Below are 19,752 nucleotides of genomic sequence, written 5' to 3'. Positions count from 1 at the left end.
TGGTTCTTGGCTCAACCAGGTGGAAAGCTCATCTAGCCTTTAAAGCAGTGTCTGACTCCAGCAAGAAAGGTGACACATGAAGCCAGCTTCAAAAACAAGTCAGGCCAGGCTCCAAACAGGCAGAACACAAACAACATGATATCCGCACACAGACTCAACTACTAGACTTCTCTCTAAACTTTATTCTTGACTCGTGATTTTTTTTTTTTTTAAGAAGAAAACTGAAGGGAGGTTGGGCAACTATTAAAACAGGGGAAGGGCCAACTGTTTAAAGCTGAAACTTCCTCTCTAGCCTCAGAACCCTGGCCTAACTATGATTAGAGCTTAAGTCCAGGCCTTTATGAAAAAATACTTGTCTCCCCTTTCACACCCCACCCTATGCAAAGTCTAAAACCAAAGTCTTCTGTTTCCCACTGAAGTGCTGTCTCCCTTATTCATTAGCTGAGTAATTTTTGCAGTCATTTAACTTTGAGCCTCAGTTTCCCCATATTAAAAAGTGAAGATAATAATTCTGAATCTGCCAAGTTGAGTTAATTAATATCAAATGACATAACAGTAGGGGTAAAAGGACTTTGACAACTATAACAAATACCACAAGTATAGAGACTTATCAGTATTTGTATTGGGTACCACCCCCTCCTTTTTTTTTTTTTTTTTGGTCCATACATAGGGTTAAAAAAGCTAGAAACACTGGAAAATCATTGCAGGGCAATGCCAGACAACCTGTAAGGGGATTGCTTAAATTCACATCTGACAGGGTTGTTTTAAAAAGGGCACTACTTGGAAAGCAGGAAGCCATCCCCTGAACTTCCCTCCCACCTTCCTAATCTCAGCATTTCCTTTTCTGGGATGTTCAACAGCTAGAGGCTCCAGAAGAACTTGCCCACAGAGGTCTCTAATAGCTCTTTCAAGATTTCTTCAGTCTTGGCTCTTCCTGACAAAGGCTGAACCCCAGTGCAGTCAGGGGAAAAGAAAACTGTTCAAATCATCCCTGGAATAATAGTCCATATAGAGTAATCTCAGACATGGCCTTTTCTGCCTCCAGTCTTTGAAGGGTTGCCTCCCTCCCAATCCCAGCCTCATAAATGTGTTACCCCTACCTAGAGGGGTGATCAGTGAGGATATAGAAAAGCCATCACTTTCCTTGCTCCAGAGACCAAAGTTTACCATTTTACCTGTGGTTAAGGTCAATTATCCACATCACCTGTGGATAACTCAGTTGTAGCAATCTCACCACTTTATTTTGGAAATTTTTTCAATAATTTAACTAATTACATATTGTTTGGGCTATCAGAAGAACCAAGGGAGTTTGCATTCCCTGGACTCACACGGCTTAGAACAGGCTGTCCACAGGTAGCTGGGAGAAGAGAATTTTATTATATGTAGTTGAAAGCTGTTTATATAACAAAGCATAATTGATCCCAAATGGTCTGTAAGTGAGCTGTGCCACAGAAGTGAACTTTTCCTGATAATTAAGTCTTACCTTCTAAGAATCATTACTATCCTTAATGGTGAGGCGTAAGTCCTTCATCCACTGACACATTCTACTAGCTTTGTCAACAGAGGCTGTTAAAACATGATTTAAGTTTCTCCAAGTACCTGAGTCCTCCCTGTTTGATTTTCTCCAGAACTAATATTTGAGGGCTTTCCAATGTTCTCTTATCCAAGTTTCCCACCAATTCTGAGGTCAACATTATCATCCCCACTTTACCAATGAGAAACGTGAGGCTCAAATAGGTTAAGGGACTTCCCCAAGATCAGAGAGTCAATCGGCATTGAAACACAGAACTTCCTACAATCCTGGTCTAAATGCATGGAGATAGTTTGGGCCCAGGCCTCCTGAATAAGCCTGATGAAAAGCAGGGACCTAAAACCAATATTACTCTACCCAGCAAAGCTATCATTTAGAATCTAAGGACATATAAAGTGCTTCCCAGACAAGAAAAAGTTAAAGGAGTTCATTACCACCAAACGAGTATTACATGAAATGTTAAAGGGCTTTCTTTAAGAAAAAAAAGATCATTCCTGGCTGTTGTGGCTCAGTGGATTGAGCGCTAGCCTGTGAACCAAAGGGTCGCTGGTTCAATTCCCAGTCAGGGCACATGCCTGCCTTGCAAGCCAGGCCCCTAGTTGGAGGCATACGAGAGGCAATCGATTGATGTATCTCTCACACATTGATGTTTTTCTCCTCTCTTTCTCCCTCCCTTCCCCTTTCTCTAAAAATAAAATAAAATCTTAAAAAAATAAGATAAAAAATATGAACAATAAAATGACAATAAATACATATCTATCAACAATTGAATCTGAAATAAATAAATAAATAAATGAACAAGCAGAACAGAAACAGACTCATATACAGGGAACATTCTGATGATTGCCAGATGGGAGGGGTGGGTGAAGAAGATGAAGGGAATAAGAGTACAAATTGGTAGTAACAGGAGAGTCATGGGAATGTAAAGTACAGCAGTGGAAATATAGTCAATAATATTCTAATAAGTATGTATGGTGTCAGAAGGCTACGAGATTTATTGGGATGGTCACGTAGTAAAGTATATAATGTCGAATCACTGGGGTGTACATCCTGAAACTAACATACTATTTATTGTACGTCAACTATAATTGAAAAATTAAAAATGGTTCAAAAAAAAATGCTGTACCCTTCCCTTTTTGGAGTCTGGTCTTAGAGCCTTGCTCTCTCTGCCCAACAAGGATTCAGAAGCTCCAATCACTGAAAGTTTGTCTCAAGGGGAAAGCAATAATGCCTGCTGCGGCCCATAGGCCTGGGGCAGTCAAGGTCAGCCTCTGGTGCTGAAGGCTCCAGGATTAAAGGCTAGGTAAGCAGAAGCTCTGCTCCACCCACTGTGAAAGTCTGAAAATGAAAGACAAGAGAAAGGTGGGGCATGCCATGAGAGAGCAGAAGACAGCCTGCATTTCTGGTAATTCTGCTTCTCCTTGCCTGGCCTGGCTCTTTCAACACAATCAATATCCTCAAGCTAACAAGCCTTCTAAGACAAGGAGCAGCCACTGGGCTACAATTTTTCTTCATAACATATTTTATGGTTAATTGTATGTCACAAGTTTCTACCTTCCTCAACTCTGCAACAGGATAGCTCAACTACAGCTGAGTATTCTGCAATGTTCAACTTTCCTGCCACCTGGACTAGATCCCTGGTAAGGATGGTAGGGGGTGGAATCTAATCCAGCTGCACTGCTTTTCTTTGCGGAAGAAAACACACACACACACACACACACACACACACACACACACACAAGTTTCTCTCTTTCTCTACCCTCAGACAGCTACGACAGCCAGAGATCTTCTGAGGAACAGGGTTCTCAGGCACTTTTTGGAATCAAACTACCCCAGACTGGCAAAACCACAGAAGAGGGAGGGAGCCACATTAAGAGCAGAAAAGTATTCCCTCACTTATCGTGGGTGTTACGTTCCAGACCCCAACGCGAAGTAGGAACCATTTATTCTACACTCTTAAACCTACGTAACTTTAACAACATATGTATACAGCACCGCAAAATCCTGCGATATAGCGAAAAATCCGCGATAAATAATTAAATATAATATTTTTTAAAATCTTGCAATACAGTGAGGCTGCGATAAATGAACCACGATATAGAGAGGGACTCCTGTATACCCTATGGCCAATCACTCCACTAATATCATGTAGGCACAGGTGAAATCAAAGCAATCTCTAGATGTGGGACCTACTGAGCTTCAAAAGGTGAAAAGCTTTCATCATCCCATCCTTTATCCCAACAGAAGGGCCACAACTCCCACCTTCCCCAGAAAGCCTTTTCTTTCAGGCAGGCGAGCCTCGACAATGTCCTCTTTATTTTCCACTCAATGAAGAATATGGCCCTTTTCACTTATACAGATTGTAAGTGTTCCACTCATTTGATAATTTGCTTATTAATGAGCAAATGTAGACATTAAAATCTTATTTGACAGAAAAAGATGGCCACCACATAGTAGAAAAAAAAGTTGCAGAATAGTATGGATTTGCCTTATATTGTGTTTAAAGTTATATGTCTATAAATATATTTAAAAGTTCAAATAGTGGTTAATAGTGATGGTTCTCCCTGGAGAATAGTCACAGGCAGAAGATAGGGGATTTTATATTTTATATTTTATAGTGCTGTTTCATTTCTTATAGCAAATTATGTATTTGTTCCATAATGAAAAAATTACAAATTGAAAATTATAAAATAAGTAAAGTCTGTCTGTATTTAAGTCTGCCTTCCCAAACAGCACATAACGTTTCTTGTATGGGGTCTAGCTAAGCACTGTAAGAACAGAAAAAAAATTCCTTTAAAGACAAGGTGACCACCATGGGGATGTAAAGTATAGCATAAGGAATACAGTCAATAATATTGTAATAACTATATGTGGCGACAGGTGGGTATTAGACTTTTGGGAGAGATTATTTCATAAGTTATGTAAATGTCTAACCACTATGCTGTTCACCTGAAACTAATATAATATGGAATGTCAGCTCTAATTTAAAATGTGTTTAAAAACATTTTAAAATAAATTAAAATAAAGGCAAGATGACCTTCAGAGGCTCTCGCTATTTTAGGGCACAGAACCCGTCTAGGAGGCGTAAAACCTATACGTCTGACATGCTGGCCACGCCCATCTCGGAAACAGGTGAGAGGAAGAGCACCTCATATTGCTGCCAAAATTAGCCTACTTTGACTAAAACATGCCCAAATCTGCAAAGATGCGCAGCTCTGGGCCCTGAGACAATCTGGGTGATGGTGGCAACAGCCGCAACTGCAGAAGAACACAGCTTCTGAGTGCCCCAACCTGACATCGACAGGACTTCCCTGCTGTCCTCCCCTGATCTGTGCCTGGCCCGGCCCATCCCTGGGCATAGTAGCCAACCCAATGCCTGAACCTAGGCAGCACAAATCTCTCAGGATTAGGTTACACAATGCAGCCCCACCTGCTGCCCATGCCATAATGAGCAGTCCACATACAAAAAAATATTTTTCAACTGGGTAATGCTTCAAATATGTACTCTAGGGCCAAACTCTAGGTTGCTTCAAAAAGGCAGATAGAAATGTTTGCATGGTTGCCTGTTAGAATCCACTGAAATGTTTGATTCAAATATTGCTCGTTGGCGTGAACACTACTGTATTGTGTAAAGACATGGAAAATGGGACTGGAAATTGGCTGTGAACAAGCTGGCCAATTACAGGTAAACAGGCTCTCCAAGGTGCAAAAGAGGGACAACTCCTCCCCATTCCTTGGCACTACTCAGCTCCATTCTGCCAAGGCCCAGCTTGGCCCACATTACATAATTTCTAATGTGCCACTAGAACTGTTTGGTTTTCTAGAAGATCTAGCCAAAAGAGTCTATAGCTATTATTGTAGTATCTATTCAAGGAGCCAGAGAAGGAAAACTCTGACTCCAAAAAACCTCCGCTGCCTTGCGGCATACCTCTTCAGGGGAAAGGCTAAGGGAGTAAACCCCGACAGAAAATCCGGAGCCGGAGTCCCTAAGGCGGTTCGACGTTGTAGTCAACACCGGCAACTCCTGCGGCGCACCTGAAGCCAAGCTGTATTGACTCCGTCTTTCCCTTGGACCCTTCAGCTGCGAAGAGAGGGGGGGTCTGCTGCATGGGCAACAGCAGACCCTCCATATCACCCTGCCCAGGCTCTGTAGCTTCAGCTCCACTGGAGAGGACACTCCAGCGTCATCGTAAGATGTCGATTCAACACGGGAGGAGACAGATACCGTGTCACTCCCGAGTCGGACTGCACAGCCATTCTCGGCGGTGCAGATAGACTCTTAAGAAGCTACACCATCGTCTCTCGAGACGGACGGCTGCCTACTACTACTATTCAAGGAGCATTTACTGAACACCTCTTCTATACTAGGCACTATGCTTAGGTACTTGGGGTACAGCGGGTAGTGGGAAATTATCCCTGTTCTCATGAAGCTTACATTCTCTAGTGGGCTCGGCTGACAGAATGAAAAGGATACACACCTAAGAGTCTTGAATCCAAGACCTGCTTCTACCCCTCACTAAGTGACCTTGAGCAAGTCCCTTTCCCTGGTTGTGTCTTAGAGTTGACCAACAGACTTTCCATACTCAGATCATTTGTTTCCTTTATAAAACATAAAATCCTGGGGTGGACTGTGGGTTTTCAAAATGGTCAGGACAACAGCAAGAAGCCATGGGTACTGTGTGGAGAAGAAAGGACCCCTGATGGAGGAAAATCTCCATCCTAAGATCTTATTTCTGGCTTGTATGTTCCCCACGAGACGTTTGCCTAACACAAGTGGGATGAGCAGGCCTTTGAAGAGCATATAGTCAGTGACAGACACAGAGACATCCTTCTAACAGAGCATGGCAGGCTTGCGGTCAGAAGGACTGAACAGCGCCCAGTTTCACTGCAGCTTCTATAAATATTTCCACCTCCACCCAAAGGGATGTTAGGAAACCCTCTACTCTAGTACCACTCACCTGGTGCTAAAGAGCTGAGAAAAAGGTGGCACCTCCCTCTGCAGCCACTTGTGGCCACTCTTGAGTATGGCTGTGCTGGAGACAGTTGGAGCCACGCTGCTCAAGTGAGTGGGGACATGGGACTTCCCTGCATACTTCCCACTAAAAGCCCCAGGCTCTGAGGCACCTACAGGAACGCTTGTTTCAGGAAACTAAGGCATCTGGCATTCTGGGCTCAGAGGCTTGACAGGAAAGAAATAAATGTAAGACAGTATTTTAAGAAGCCAACTAATTAAAAATTCTGGGGTATACCCTGGGCTTACCCTTCCTCCTTTGTGCCCCACACCTGACAGAGCACTTTCATATGCATTAGCACCTAAGTCTTCACCATAATCCTAAGAAGTAGGGTGCTATTACTCTTTCCATTTCACAGATGGGAAACAGCTATCTGAAATGGTTTAAGAAGTTTCCTCTGCTGGGTCAGGGCCAGGAAGCCTCTCTCTCTCAGGTCTCTCCTCCACCTGGGTGCCAACATGCCCTTCCCTTCTCCAAGGCGTATCTTCTCTATTACTAGTGCCTAGTATGTCCTACCAGGTGCTCATCCAACACCTCTGGGTCCCTTGTATGCATTACTGCTGCTTCATTCTCTCCATGTCTGTCACTGATTACATGTTCTTCAAAGGCCTGCCCATCCCTAACTACTCTCACATGGACAACAACCCCTTCTTGAGTGGGGGGATTAGAAACTTGCAAATACACAAGTTTACTGAAGGAGAAATCCTGGGAGACCAGATGGCTGCAATACCACTTGATAAGTATGATAACAGGAATTCTTACAAAGTACCAGCAGGCACACAGAAGATGGTGTAACTTAACTCTATCTGGGAGTATTAAAGAAAAATGCCAGTGCAGGCGGCATGGAGTAAAGAAGAGACACTTGACATTTCAAGCAAGAAAGAAAAAAGCATGTGCTAGAGCTAAAAGATACAAGAGGTATGGCTTACTTGAGGGAACTTGATCCACAAAGCTACAGCATAGCACACATGTAGGGAGAAGTGGAAGTTGGATGTGGAGAAGGAGCTAAGCCAGAGCCACGCATCGAAGGGTTTTCCTATATACCATACTAAGGGGTTTAGATTTTCTCTTGTTCACATTCACTGAAGCGTTATAAATACCAGCAAATGCTAGGATTAATATAAATGCCCCCCTAAAGGGAAATGGTAAAGTAAATTATGACAGCCGTTGGAAGAAATTTTGTAAAGCCATTAAAATATTCATTTTTAGCCCTGACCAGTGTGGTTCAGTTGGTTGGGCGTCGTTCCACAAAGTGAAAGGTCACTGGTTTGATTCCCAGCCAGGGAACAGGGCTGGGTTGCAGATTCAGTCCCTGGTCAGGGTGCGTATGAGAGGCAACCAATTGGTGATTCCCTCTCACATCGATGTCTCTCTCTCCCTCTCTCTTTAATCCCTCCTTTCCCCTCTCTCGGAAAACAAATAAATAAAATCTTTAAAAAATACTTAATTTTCAAAACTAAATCACATGTACCGAAGTTTTTATTGATAAATTAATTAGGGATAAAAGAGTAGGATTTTTTATGTACACCACAATCGCACCATGGAAAATTAAGGTACATATATGATATGTGACAAGAAATACACATAAATAATTATTTCTATGTTAAAATGGTGGGCTGCCCTGGCTGGTGTGGCTCAGTGGGTTGAGCGCCAGCCTGCAAACCAAAGGGTCACTGGTTCGATTCCCAGCCAGGGCACATGCCTGGGTTGAGGGCCAGGTCCCCACTTGGGGATGCACAAGAGGTAACTACACATGGATGTTTCTCTCCCTCTTTCTCCTTTCCTTCCACTCTCTAAAAATAAATAAATAAATTCCTTTTTTTTTTTTTTAATGGTGGGCTTATAGAAGAGTTCTTCCTCTATTTGCTAAACTTTGTCATATACCATGCTGGGTTTTATAAAAAGGGGAAATATAAAAATAAAGAACAACTCTTCTCTCACTTGACTCCTCTTTCCTTCTCCCCTTCTCCCCTACTTCCACCTGCTTGCCTACTCTCCCTCGCTAACAGTCATTCTAATCTACCACCTGCAACTGAAATCCTCAACCCACGTGTGATGCCTCACATGGGACAAAAGGCTACCACCAAGGTAGCTACTCCCAGCAGCAAGCTCCTACGTGGCCCAGAAACCATTCCTTCTCAATGCTGGAGAAGTATCTTCCATGCAAAAGCATCACCAGCTCTACCCGACTAAGCCTGCTCTGACAACTGCCGTAGGAAATTTTCCTTAAGGAAGGAAGACAGGTGTCAAGAAGACTTCAATTTTGCTCTCCCTCCAGGGGACTCAGGAGAGATAAAGATCATGTTCATGACCAACTCCTAGCTGATGGAGATACAGCCTGGGATCCTTGATTCACTAGAAAGTATGGTACAAAATGTCACAAAGGAGGAAAAAGAAGGGTGAAAACAGATCCGGCCAAAGGTACACCATGTCCCAGAATGTGCCTGTGCCCCATTAGTCCACCAGGTTCTCAGAGGAAATTCAGAAATCCCTCTCTTTTGATCTACAAGTCTAACATCAAAAGAAGTCATATTCGCAAAATACAGCATCATTTTAAAGCAGAACTAGGCATGTAGCCATCTCCCTCACTAGAAATCCCTCCCTTTCACTCCACTCAAGCCTGTATCACCTAGCTCTCTCCATCCAAGGGCAACATAGACATCAGTGAGTCAGACAGAGGAAGGCGGAGAGAAGCTTAGCAATTTAAGACTCACCAAAAGTGATTTCATAGCCCTAAAGAGAGGGATGTTGTGGGGGGTGGTGAGCAGAGGAAGTCAAATATAATTCGTATTCAGTTATGGTTTGTTTCTGGATCTCCCCCTTCCCTGCTAGAACAATGACCAATCCAAGAGTTTTCTATTTTTCCTGGAGTCGTCAATGACCCAAAACAGCCAGCAACTGTAGTTTTCAGGCTAGACTCTTAAGGCCCCACCCAAAACACTCAGTCAACAGTTGTCTCTCCAAGCCTAGATGACCACAATGAGCTCTGTAGTATATAGATCCAATGCCTCTGAGCAGAACTCACTGAAATAAAGAAGGATGCTTATACATTGATAGCTGGGGGCGGGGGGGGGGGGGACGGAATGCCACTCTCAATGCCATTTTAAACAGGAGAGGGCAACTTCTCCAAATACTCACTGCTCTCTGTTCTGTTACACTCTTTCCAAGAACCCTTTACTATCTTCTTAAAGACTGGGCACAAATAGTCAGGAAGTCAGAACAAGCCAATGTTCTCATTTTAAAGATAGGAAAACGAAGGCCCTTAAGAGTAACCTGCCCAAGGATGCAAAGGCAGAGACCAAAAACCAGATATCCTGATTTGGTGATCCACTACTCTTTTCATAGCAACATTTCTACTAAACAGCATTTAAAGAAATCTAGACAAGTGCCCCAAGCTCCAAGTGTCAAAGGCTCAGCTCTTCCAACCTAGGGCTAGACAGTTCAGGACTGGGGGTGGGAGGCAGAGGAACTTTAGATCCAGTCCACTCAGAAAAGCCAAGTGAGAAGCCTAGGCATACAAAGGGCACACACAAAGAACTTAACCAACTGGAAGGCTTTTCCTACTCCAAAAGAATACTTTCAGCTGCTGAGAGCCCCTGCTCCATGCTGTTCTGCCCCAGCCCCACATTCTGAGCCTTCTCAGGACGAGCAGAACTACTCCTAAACAATCAAAATCTAGGTAAGAAGCTAGAGGAGGATTGACAGGGCAGGGTCAAGAGGGCAAGGGGAAATAAGAAAGCAGGATAAAGAAATCACTCATTCCAGAGCTCTCCCAAATTCCTCCCTCCTCTCTCACTCATTCCCCACCCCCATCAAAGAGTCTCACCTCCTACTTTAAACAGGCCCTAAACAAGGAGAAAAGTTTGTAGATGACACTTATTTAAACTTGAGGAAGGCGTTCCTTGTATCAAAGTAGAATAGACGTCTAGTTGAGGTGGCGAAGGGCATTTGAGGGGGGAGAAAATAGCCAAATAAGGCATACTTGACTGGTAGGGAATCATCAGGAAAGGTTCCAGAAGCTGACGTCACGGGGAGGAAGCCTTTAGTCATTGGTTTCCTCTGGCAACTGGCCTAAGGCCAGGAGGCAAACTCCCAACCTTAGGAAAATGCCCAGGCTATGGCAGAGTGAAAGGTAACCGGACTAGATTTCTCCCGGGCCCACCTCAGGCCCTGCTGGAACAGCTCTCCAAGTACCAGCAATGAGTAGTGCAACCGTGAAGCAGAATGGCAAACATTCTCACCAAGCGTATGTTAGGTCCGCCATGGCCCAGGTGCCAAGAGGAATAAGGCACCTCAAGAAGGGGCTTTTGATCTACTATGGGTACATATTTCTCATACTGTTGATATTTTCATGTTAGAGAAAAAAATCAAAGGCAAAGAGGTTAAGTGTCGTTTGTTCTCAGCACGAAAACTGCTAGGGGTTCGTCAATCTCCCAGGAGTATCTGCAAGGAGGTTTAGAGAGGAATTTAGCTCACTTAAAACTCTTAAAGATAGCAACGATTTTTACAACTTAAACACCCATAATGGCAGTTACCTTGACCCCCACCCTCCAACTCCATACCACAGATTAGTCAACCCCCAGTTAAAGATTACAACAGGTAAGAGCCACTGGTTGTACTTCATCTAATCTTCAGGCTGAGATTTCTGAACAAGGATGGGGAGGCAAAGTATACGAAGACAGCAAGGTCAGGAACCTTATCTAAACACACTTCACTGGAGAAAAACAAGCCTTAATCCTTCCCAGGTATTTAAGGGAGGCCAGGATTAAGGAGAGGGAACAAAACGCTGACCAAGCCTGATAGGCATGTCTTGCTCCCCCTCCCAGGCTCTGGCCCCTGTGACCTCCCAAATATATATCCAAGAAAGGATTCCTAAGGATTATACTTTGTTTTGTAACACCAAATGCCTACACCTTAACTTTTCTTTCATTAGGCCCTGACTGATACTCTGACCACGCAAAGTATCTTCTCAAATTCCCACAAAGTAGAAGGGTCACCAGGGATAAAAAGAAACTTCAACCTTCAAAGTCACCAATCACAGAAGCTACCTGGCACAACATTACTACAAAGTAAGCACAGTGGTAGGTCACCATACCAGTGGCCTAGGAGCTATGTCAACACTTTATGTCACAAGGAGCCCACTGAAAGGAGCATCAAATCTAGTTTCGTCATCATGCACAGCCAAAGAACTGTGCCTTGAAAATAACCCAAAGGGTTCTTTCTCCAAGTTTAAGGTCCAGATGCTGTAGACAGGCCCTGGCCAGAGAATGCCACACTTCTCAACCTATCACAATCACACACTAAAGAAACTCTCCCCTCATTTCCATCCTAACCCAAATACCTATCTCACAGCAAAGGCATTAGAACTGAAAGCTTTTTTTAGGCTGTGGACCTATAGAGTAAATCACTAAGCTCTATTCCTTGGTTTAGCTCATACAGAAACGTGAAGGAAGGAGATCTACAAAGGCAGCAATTGAATCCTTCACTAAATTATTTGTATCCTTTATAGTAAATAGTACCTAGTCGTCGGCAGCCATCCGTCTCGAGAGACGATGGTGTAGCTTCTTAAGAGTCTCTGCACCGCCGAGAATGGCTGTGCAGTCCGACTCGGGAGTGACATGGTATCTGTCTCCTCCCGTGTTGAATCGACATCTTGTGATGACGCTGAAGCTACAGAGCCTGGGCAGGGTAATATGGAGGGTCTGCTGTTGCCCATGCAGCAGACCCCCCCTCTCTTCGCAGCTGAAGGGTCCAAGGGAAAGACGGAGTCGATACAGCTTGGGTTCAGGTGCGCCGCAGGAGTTGCCGGTGTTGACTACAACGTCAAACCGCCTTAGGGACTCCGGCTACCTAGTAACCACTCAATAAATGGTGATCATGCAGCTGCCTGCCTTCTTTCTTACCACCCTACCTAGAAAAGGGTTGGGCATATAACAGTCTCATAAGTAATTATAATAGCTAAGATTTGCATAGCACTTATTAGATGCTGGGCACAATCCTAAGCACTCTGCATGAATTGCCTCACTTAATACTCACAATGACCCTATGAGATAGGTACTATTATCTTTACTTTACAGTTGAGGAAAATGAGGCACAGAAGTTACGTAACTTGCCCAAGGCTATGCACCCAGTTGGTCACAGAGCTGGGAGTTTGAGCCCAAGCAGTTTGGTTGCAGTGTCTACGCTTTTCACACTACTTTATGCTCCCTTTCTGTAAAGGCTTGGACAAAACTTTTTTGGCTAGCTACCTGTTTATACCTGTAAAGGCGACCAGTAAGGGTTAAGGCCAGGAGACTGTAGTCCATATTCAAATGGTTGCTACAGCAGCAAATATTGTCACCACAGTGGAAAGTACCATAAAATCCTCCTAATTCAAGGAATACCTTAAGATGAAGTACTGAGTAAGACTACATAGAGGTCAGAGCTCAACATTTTAAATGGCAACGGGAAAGTGGGGAATTGGGGTGAGGGGCAGGAAGGAAGAACAAAAAGTTACTCTCAGGTCCCAGAAAGAACTGAGTCACTCACTGACTGAAACCTGCTGCTGCAGAAGCTATATAGGGGAACTCCACCACAGCCATCTTGTTAATACAATCACCACAGAGCCTGTTCTTTGGAACTCTGTGTCCCCTGGGTGGAAAGAGTCATTCTTCCAACATAACCGAATCCAGTGAGAGACGACTGATTTGGGAATCAGGAAAGCCAAGTTCTCCTACCCAGACTATTACCAGCTTCATATGATCCCTAAGAAGCTGGGAGGTCCCTCTAGGTATAAATATGGAAAATAAATAACTATACTCTATATAGACTCTTAGGACAGTGAGGTCTAGTCTTAAGTAGGAGTTTGTTGCTACTGTCCTCTCCTTATCTCCCTTCAGTGCACACATCCACCTTCTATCACCCTTCACAGTCAAAGCAGAACACTTACCTTCCTGGGAAGTGCTACAAAGACTCCCAAAGGCACAGTGAGAGTCTGAACCATTTCTATATAAAGTAACTTCTGAGGTCAGTTCTACACACGAACAAGGATTTGCTCTTTCCATGACCATAGTAACACTATTGTCAAGACACCTTCAGCACAGAGGAAGAAAACATTGAGCACCCTGCAGTGAGTTGCATTTAGAAGGCAGACATTAGAAGTTCCTCCCCTACACCAGGCCAGGTCGGATTTTAGTGCCAGCCCTATCACCAATTCACTCAAATCACTTCCCTTTTCTGGGCTTTGGTGTCCCCATTTAAAACAAAAAGGTTGAGCTAAAATATTTAACACCAGCTCGGTTGATCTGTGGTTCAAAACACTCCCGTGAGAAACCTAGACCATCCAGAACAATTGGCTAAAAGGAAGTTGAAGGCTGAGGAAGTTCTCGGTCATCCTAAGTACAGAGGCACTTGAAATGCTGTACTGCAGAACAGCTAGCCCTCAGTTCACTGGTGCTAGATACCTTAGGAGCTTGGTGTATGCCCACTAGCTTTTTGTTGTCTATCAAATTATCAAACTTCTACACTCGTGAGGTTAAAATGAAATCTGAAATATAACCTAGTAGTTTCCTGACCTGTCAGCAGAACAACAAGGAGTCCATGCTCCTTACAGGCAGTGAGAAGAAAGGAAGGGAAACCCATGAAGTTTTCAGTGTTTGTCGGAGACCCTTCAGTCAACCCACAGCCTTCACAATAGAGTCTCATTGGTTTCTCTCTTGTTCCTCCACGTTCTTGTCAGCACTACTAATGAAAGAAACCAACTCCTAAGCTAGAAACTCTCCATCCTCAACGTGGTACCCAGGAAGAAACAGCACTCCAGAGGTACAGGAGGACAAGAACATGTTGTTCAACCTTGTATTGCCAGTATACACTGCCTGGTACAGAGAAGGCACTCAGATTTTGAGGAAAGAATGTCTCAAGAACATCAGTACCGGAAAGGTCCCTAGAGTATGCCTATTGCTGGTGCAGTTCCCTCATGACAAGCTGGAGAGACAGAGGGCCTCAAGCATGGACTTGCCTAAAAGCCCATTTATTCGGATCAGTTTACTGAGGACAGGGGAAGATGTTTTCCTTACATAGAAAAATTCTGAGGTCAGCGTTACTTGCCATTTCCCAATACCCACCTTCCAAATCAATGGAATCCTGAGCTAATCCTCCAAGTACCACAAATCAGAACCTGGAATTAAAGTATTTCAGCTCTGTCAAGCATGAAATGGGAGGAGGATGAACAGCAAAGCCAATCAATTATGACAGGAGCGTCTCATTCACTTGACCAATAGACTGCCCCGAAAGAGACCGCCCTTGTATTGTTCCTTTCTATGGGGAAGGAATAGTGGGGTGGAGTATCAGGGAGAAAAGATTGTGAGTTGGGAAAGATGTACATGATAAACTCAGTTCTATCTTTGAAAGATCAGAAACAGACTGTTCCGAACCAGTAATGATGCCAATTTTCAGCAACTCTAGCCATGAAAGGCCCGACCGTAGTTGTGTTTGGTATACTGGATCCTCTCCCCTCTGAAGGTCTTGAGATTATAAATTCCAGTGAGGGGGACTCTCAGGAAAACACGAAGGGACCCAGACACACTGTTGTCAAGCAACACTATTAGAACAGAGTTCAGAATATATGTAGCTATCAGCTCATCTAGAGAGAATTAGATTTGGAGTCAGGGAGATAGACCGGATGACCTCTAAATGTCCCAGCCAGGTCCAGCACTCAGTAAAGCAGTCCCCTGAAAAGAGTAAGAGAGTGAAAAGTAGGAACACCTTGAAAACAAGCTATTGTTACAGGCAGCTAGGGAACAACGGAGAGGTAGCAGACTACTGGTCAATACCACCTGTCACCCACTCACAAAGCAACCTTCCCCTCTCCAAGCCTAACATAAATAAGAGTATAGATTAGTTGGGATCTTCAAGGATCCCATAAAGACCGTCTTGTCCCACCAGGCTCTCTCTGCCCAGAGGGCTATTCAAGAAGAAGCCTAAAGGAAATCTCCAGGATGGTCCCTGCTCTGTCTCTTATCACCTACATGTTCACGAAGGGCCAAGTAAACTGGAGAATCAAAGAACTGGAGAGATGCAGGATCCAAAGAGTCACCCCTTCGCTGGTTCGATTCCCAGTCAGGGCACATAACTAGGTTTCACGTCAGGTCCCCAGTTGGGGGCGCGAGTGAGAGGCAACCACACAGTGATGTTTCTCTCCCTCTTTCTCCTTTCCCCTCTCTCTCAAAATAAATAAATAAATAAACAAAACTAACAAAAATAAAATAATTTTTTAAAAAATAAGAAAATTAAAAAAAAGAAAAAAACAAAGAGTCACCCTTTTCTCACATAACCTCCATTCCTGATCCGTTGCCCCACCCTGAAGTCTGCAGGCAGAGCTAGTTCAAGGGTTAAAAGACTGAGATTTTTTCCTCCTATTTACCAAGTACCCACTTTAGTGCCACTCGAGTGGCTCAAGCAATGCTAGGAATGGCAGGAGAATAAATAGTCCACACAGCCCCTGTTAAAGTTTAGCTGAATGCAAACCCAGAAGCCTTCAAATACTTAAGGAGCTGGGCTTTTACGTCTGCTGACATGGATGATCACTTGATCACCTTTGCCCTGACCTATGGAGCTAGGGCTAAAAACCCAGCAAACCGGGGTGGTTTTACCAAGACTGACCCTCTAAGACCTAGATTCAAGTCCTAGCCCTGCTACTGACATGCTGCATCATTATGTCAGTCCCCCCCCATCTGAAGGTCCCAGTTTCTCCACCTATACAATGAGAAGTGTTGGATTTGACAGTTGTGAGGAACCTTTTCGACTCTTAACAAACCAAAAACTCAAGAACACCTTGAAAATTCAAAACAATCTCTTTTTAGGTATTTCAACTCTCCCAAAGACTTTGTGATCTGACACAGTTAAAGAACATAGGAAGGGAGAAAAAGTTTAGGGGTTTTTTTGTTTGTTTTTTGTTTTTTGTAACTTTCTTATCATCACCAGAAAGTGTAAATAGCAGTTAATAAGTTCTCCATTCTGGTTACTAAAGCAGAATCCTGGCAACTAGAAGCAGAATCCAAGAATTGGCAGGGAGGGGGTGCAGAGGGGCATGTTTTAACAGATTTAGGGGAGGCTGGGCTGACTGTGGGAGACAATTGGCTGCAAAAGTGAAACTAACCCTGGAAACACTGTAGACATGGTTCACATGAATGAATGGATTTGATTTTTCCACTACCCTTCCCTATCTGTCATACTCCAGAAATAGCCTAAAGCACACTGTGAAGAAGGAGTAGAGAACAGGGGGATTTTTCTTCCTTCATTAAAGCTACTAGCTGGTATGCAGTGGATTAGAGTGTGCCCCTGGATACCTCAACATTGAGATGAGGAGTGAGAAAACAGGAGGCACCTTGTGACAGCCCTAACTCACACCAAGAGACCATACAAATGCAAATAATGGTTAATTTGCTCAAAGTATCCACTTCCTTTTATCTGAGGACCAGGGAGGCATGAAAAAAGGTGTCAATTTGCTTTGGGCAAGAGAGGGGCTCAATTTTAAGAACCCAATCACTGAGTCAGAGTAGAGGATCAATGTGATGAGAGCATCATACAGCCTGGACCCCAATCTTGGTTCTCTCACCATAAGCCCTTACGTAGGTCCTTTCCTGTAGGACTAAATAACCTCATTAGTTGAGAGAGAGAGAGAGAGTATGTATGTTATTAGATCAATAGTCTCTGAGATCCAACTTAAGAGTCTATGGTCTTAACAGGCATGATTTAGTTGTTTCTCCTAGAAGTTGACCATTCCTTGAGCCAAAAAGCATAGAAAAATATCCAGATCTTCCTGTCCATCAAAATTCAGCCCTCTCCTTCCAACCTCATTCCAATTTCAGTCAATCTGCATAAAAAACACCTTCAGTATTCAGGTGTATTCAGTACCCTAGGTCTGACCTCAAACAGCTCATTTTGTCTCTCTCCACACCCAGGAAAAGAATCACCACGCCATCTTCTTTACCACTTTTGACTAAGGATGAAATGAATGGTTAGGGCCACTTTGAGACAATATCCAGACCCATGAAGTTGTGTTTAAATGTGAGATATCACAGAACTGAAAATGAGAAATGCCACTAGAGAAGACAAGTCATGGGACTGTGGATTCCCAGAGATCCACCCACCTAGTTAAGACAAAAGCCATACCTTAAGGGTCAAGGAGTCAACCACAGAGAGATAAACCCAAGGAGGGGGCTCCTGGAAGGTTCACTGTAATCGTGTGTTGGCAGAGACAATGGGGTATTTTCCCCTCTTTTCAAAACCATTTTCTCGCACTTTGTGTGTGGTGGGGGCGGGTGGACAAGTGTGGAAAAGCCTCATGGCATAAAACCAAAAGCAATTTAAGAGACAGAGATGGTAGAACCACATACTTGTTGAAAGCAGCGTTTCTGAAGGACAGGGTTCGGGAAGGGCAAGAATGACTTGGCAGTAAGACTGGAATAGAGCAACGTGGCAACCAAAGCTCAGTAGTACACACCCCAAGAACTGCCCCCTCTCTCCCACTTCTCTCATCCAGAGACCTTCAGCCCTTCTCAAGGCTACTAGTCACTATCTCAGCTCGACAAGGCTCAGGCAGTCCCAGGGAGGGGCTTCCAGGAGAACTGCATATTCTAGGCCAGCCCAACAAGCTGCCTGGCTTAAAGGACACAAACCAGGGTGGTCACCAGGCCCCGCTGGGCAAGGGAAGGGCCCTAGCAGCCATTTGGCATGACTTGCACAAAAGCAAGCAGGGTTCATTATTCAGGCACACTCCTCCCCCGCCCCTCCCTCCTGGGCATCCGGCCCCCCTAGGCCCCACTCCCAAGAGGCTTCTTGCTCTTCTCATAACAGTCAGTGGGGTGGAGACCAAATCCTAGAAGCTACCACCACGCTAGAAAAGTATGGCCCCACAGAAGAAAATGTATCTACACTTCACGGAACAGTCCAGAGGAGAAAGTAAGAGATATAGAGCCATTAAGAACTGGCGTGAAGGGGCAGGGATTTGGCAAGTGGAGAAAAGGAAGAAACCAGTGTTCTCCCTTAGGGAATAGGGCAGACCTCCCTCTCAGGCTGGTGCCTAGTGCAATCTTAGCACTCCTGGGTTAAAAGCAAGAGGCTTCGATGAATCCCTCCACCACTCTTTCCTCCCCTCCTAGCGGGAAACAACTGAGACGGCCTGGGGAGTGTGTGGGAAAGATGAGTGGGGCTGTGGGATCCGCCCTTCACATCTCCCTCCTCCTTGCTTCTCGGTTCCCAAGGTCCCTCCTGGACAGTGGGAGCCTTGCCCCAATAGGCGCCAATTCCTGGGACTGGGGGACGTGCTCTCCTCCAAACCGGAGTCTTCTTCCCTGTGCCTATGGCCTGTCAGGGACAAGAGCAGAACTTGGGCCCCCAAGGACGCCTTCCCTACAGTCGCATCCCAGACGCAAGGAACTGGAATCTGAGAAACGGGCCTGCCCCGCCCAGTCCACACTTCTAGCCCGGGACCACCTCAACCCACCCACCCACCCACCCGCGCCCCCCCTCGAGGGCGCGCCATACCAGGACTCCACTCACGCCCCTCCCCACCCCGGGCCTTGGCGGAGGGCGCGGCGTCCCGAGCGGCCCGGCGGCTGGCCAAGCCCTCAGCCATCACCAACGGGCTACGAGGGTCAGCCGGAGCCCCCGGGGCCGGCAGCGCCCACCTCCTGCACTCACCGTCTTTGGCATGGTGGCGGCAAAGGCGGCGGAGTTGCAGAAGTTTGACTAGGAGCTGTCGGACAGCGTTGAACGCGCAGTGCACACGGCTCGGACTCTGGGGGCTGAGGGTTCCGATTGGGTCCCTCGCTAGCGTCGGGGCGACTGCTCGGCTTCCTGCTAACGGGCCACGACTTCACAAACCCCACCCAGGAAAGAGCCGCCCCTGTCGCACCACCCGCTCCTTTATGTGGCCCGGCTTCCGCGCCGCTCCCCGCCCTCGCGCCCGCCTCCTTGCCGGCCGCCGGCCTTGCCCCGCCCCGCCCAGCCCTGCCCTAGTGGGCAACGCCAGCCACGTGGGGGTCGAGCTGGGACTCGGCGCCCCCCCGGGGGGGGGCACCCATCCCCACCCAGACCCACCCTGCTCTCTCCCACCCACCTTACAGCTCTTAGCCCTCCGTATCCGGGCCATCCGGCCCCACCCCAAAGGAGGGCCGGACACTGGGCCGCACCCTGGCAAAGACTTAAGCAGCCCCTGACTGCAACTTT

General features: G+C 45.5%; 1 protein-coding gene across 1 annotated transcript in view; it reads right to left on the bottom strand.

The window, feature by feature from the left end:
- The window catches only part of MSN (moesin), a 67,980-nt gene extending 48,542 nt beyond the window's left edge, over nucleotides 1-19,438 (bottom strand). Inside the window, exon 1 of the mRNA XM_090265356.1 lies at nucleotides 19,225-19,438. Within this exon, the coding sequence (XP_090121482.1) occupies nucleotides 19,225-19,236 (12 nt within the window). The 5' untranslated portion in view covers nucleotides 19,237-19,438. The remainder of the gene's footprint in view (nucleotides 1-19,224) is intronic.
- Nucleotides 19,439-19,752: the final 314 nt, after the last annotated feature.

This window comes from Furipterus horrens, unplaced genomic scaffold (genome assembly GCF_987537825.1).
Source record: "Furipterus horrens unplaced genomic scaffold, mFurHor1.1.pri manual_scaffold_17, whole genome shotgun sequence".
In the NCBI taxonomy this organism is placed as follows: domain Eukaryota; kingdom Metazoa; phylum Chordata; class Mammalia; order Chiroptera; family Furipteridae; genus Furipterus; species Furipterus horrens.
The sequence above is the reverse complement of the archived record's forward strand: the minus strand, read 5'-3'. Positions and strand labels throughout refer to the sequence as shown.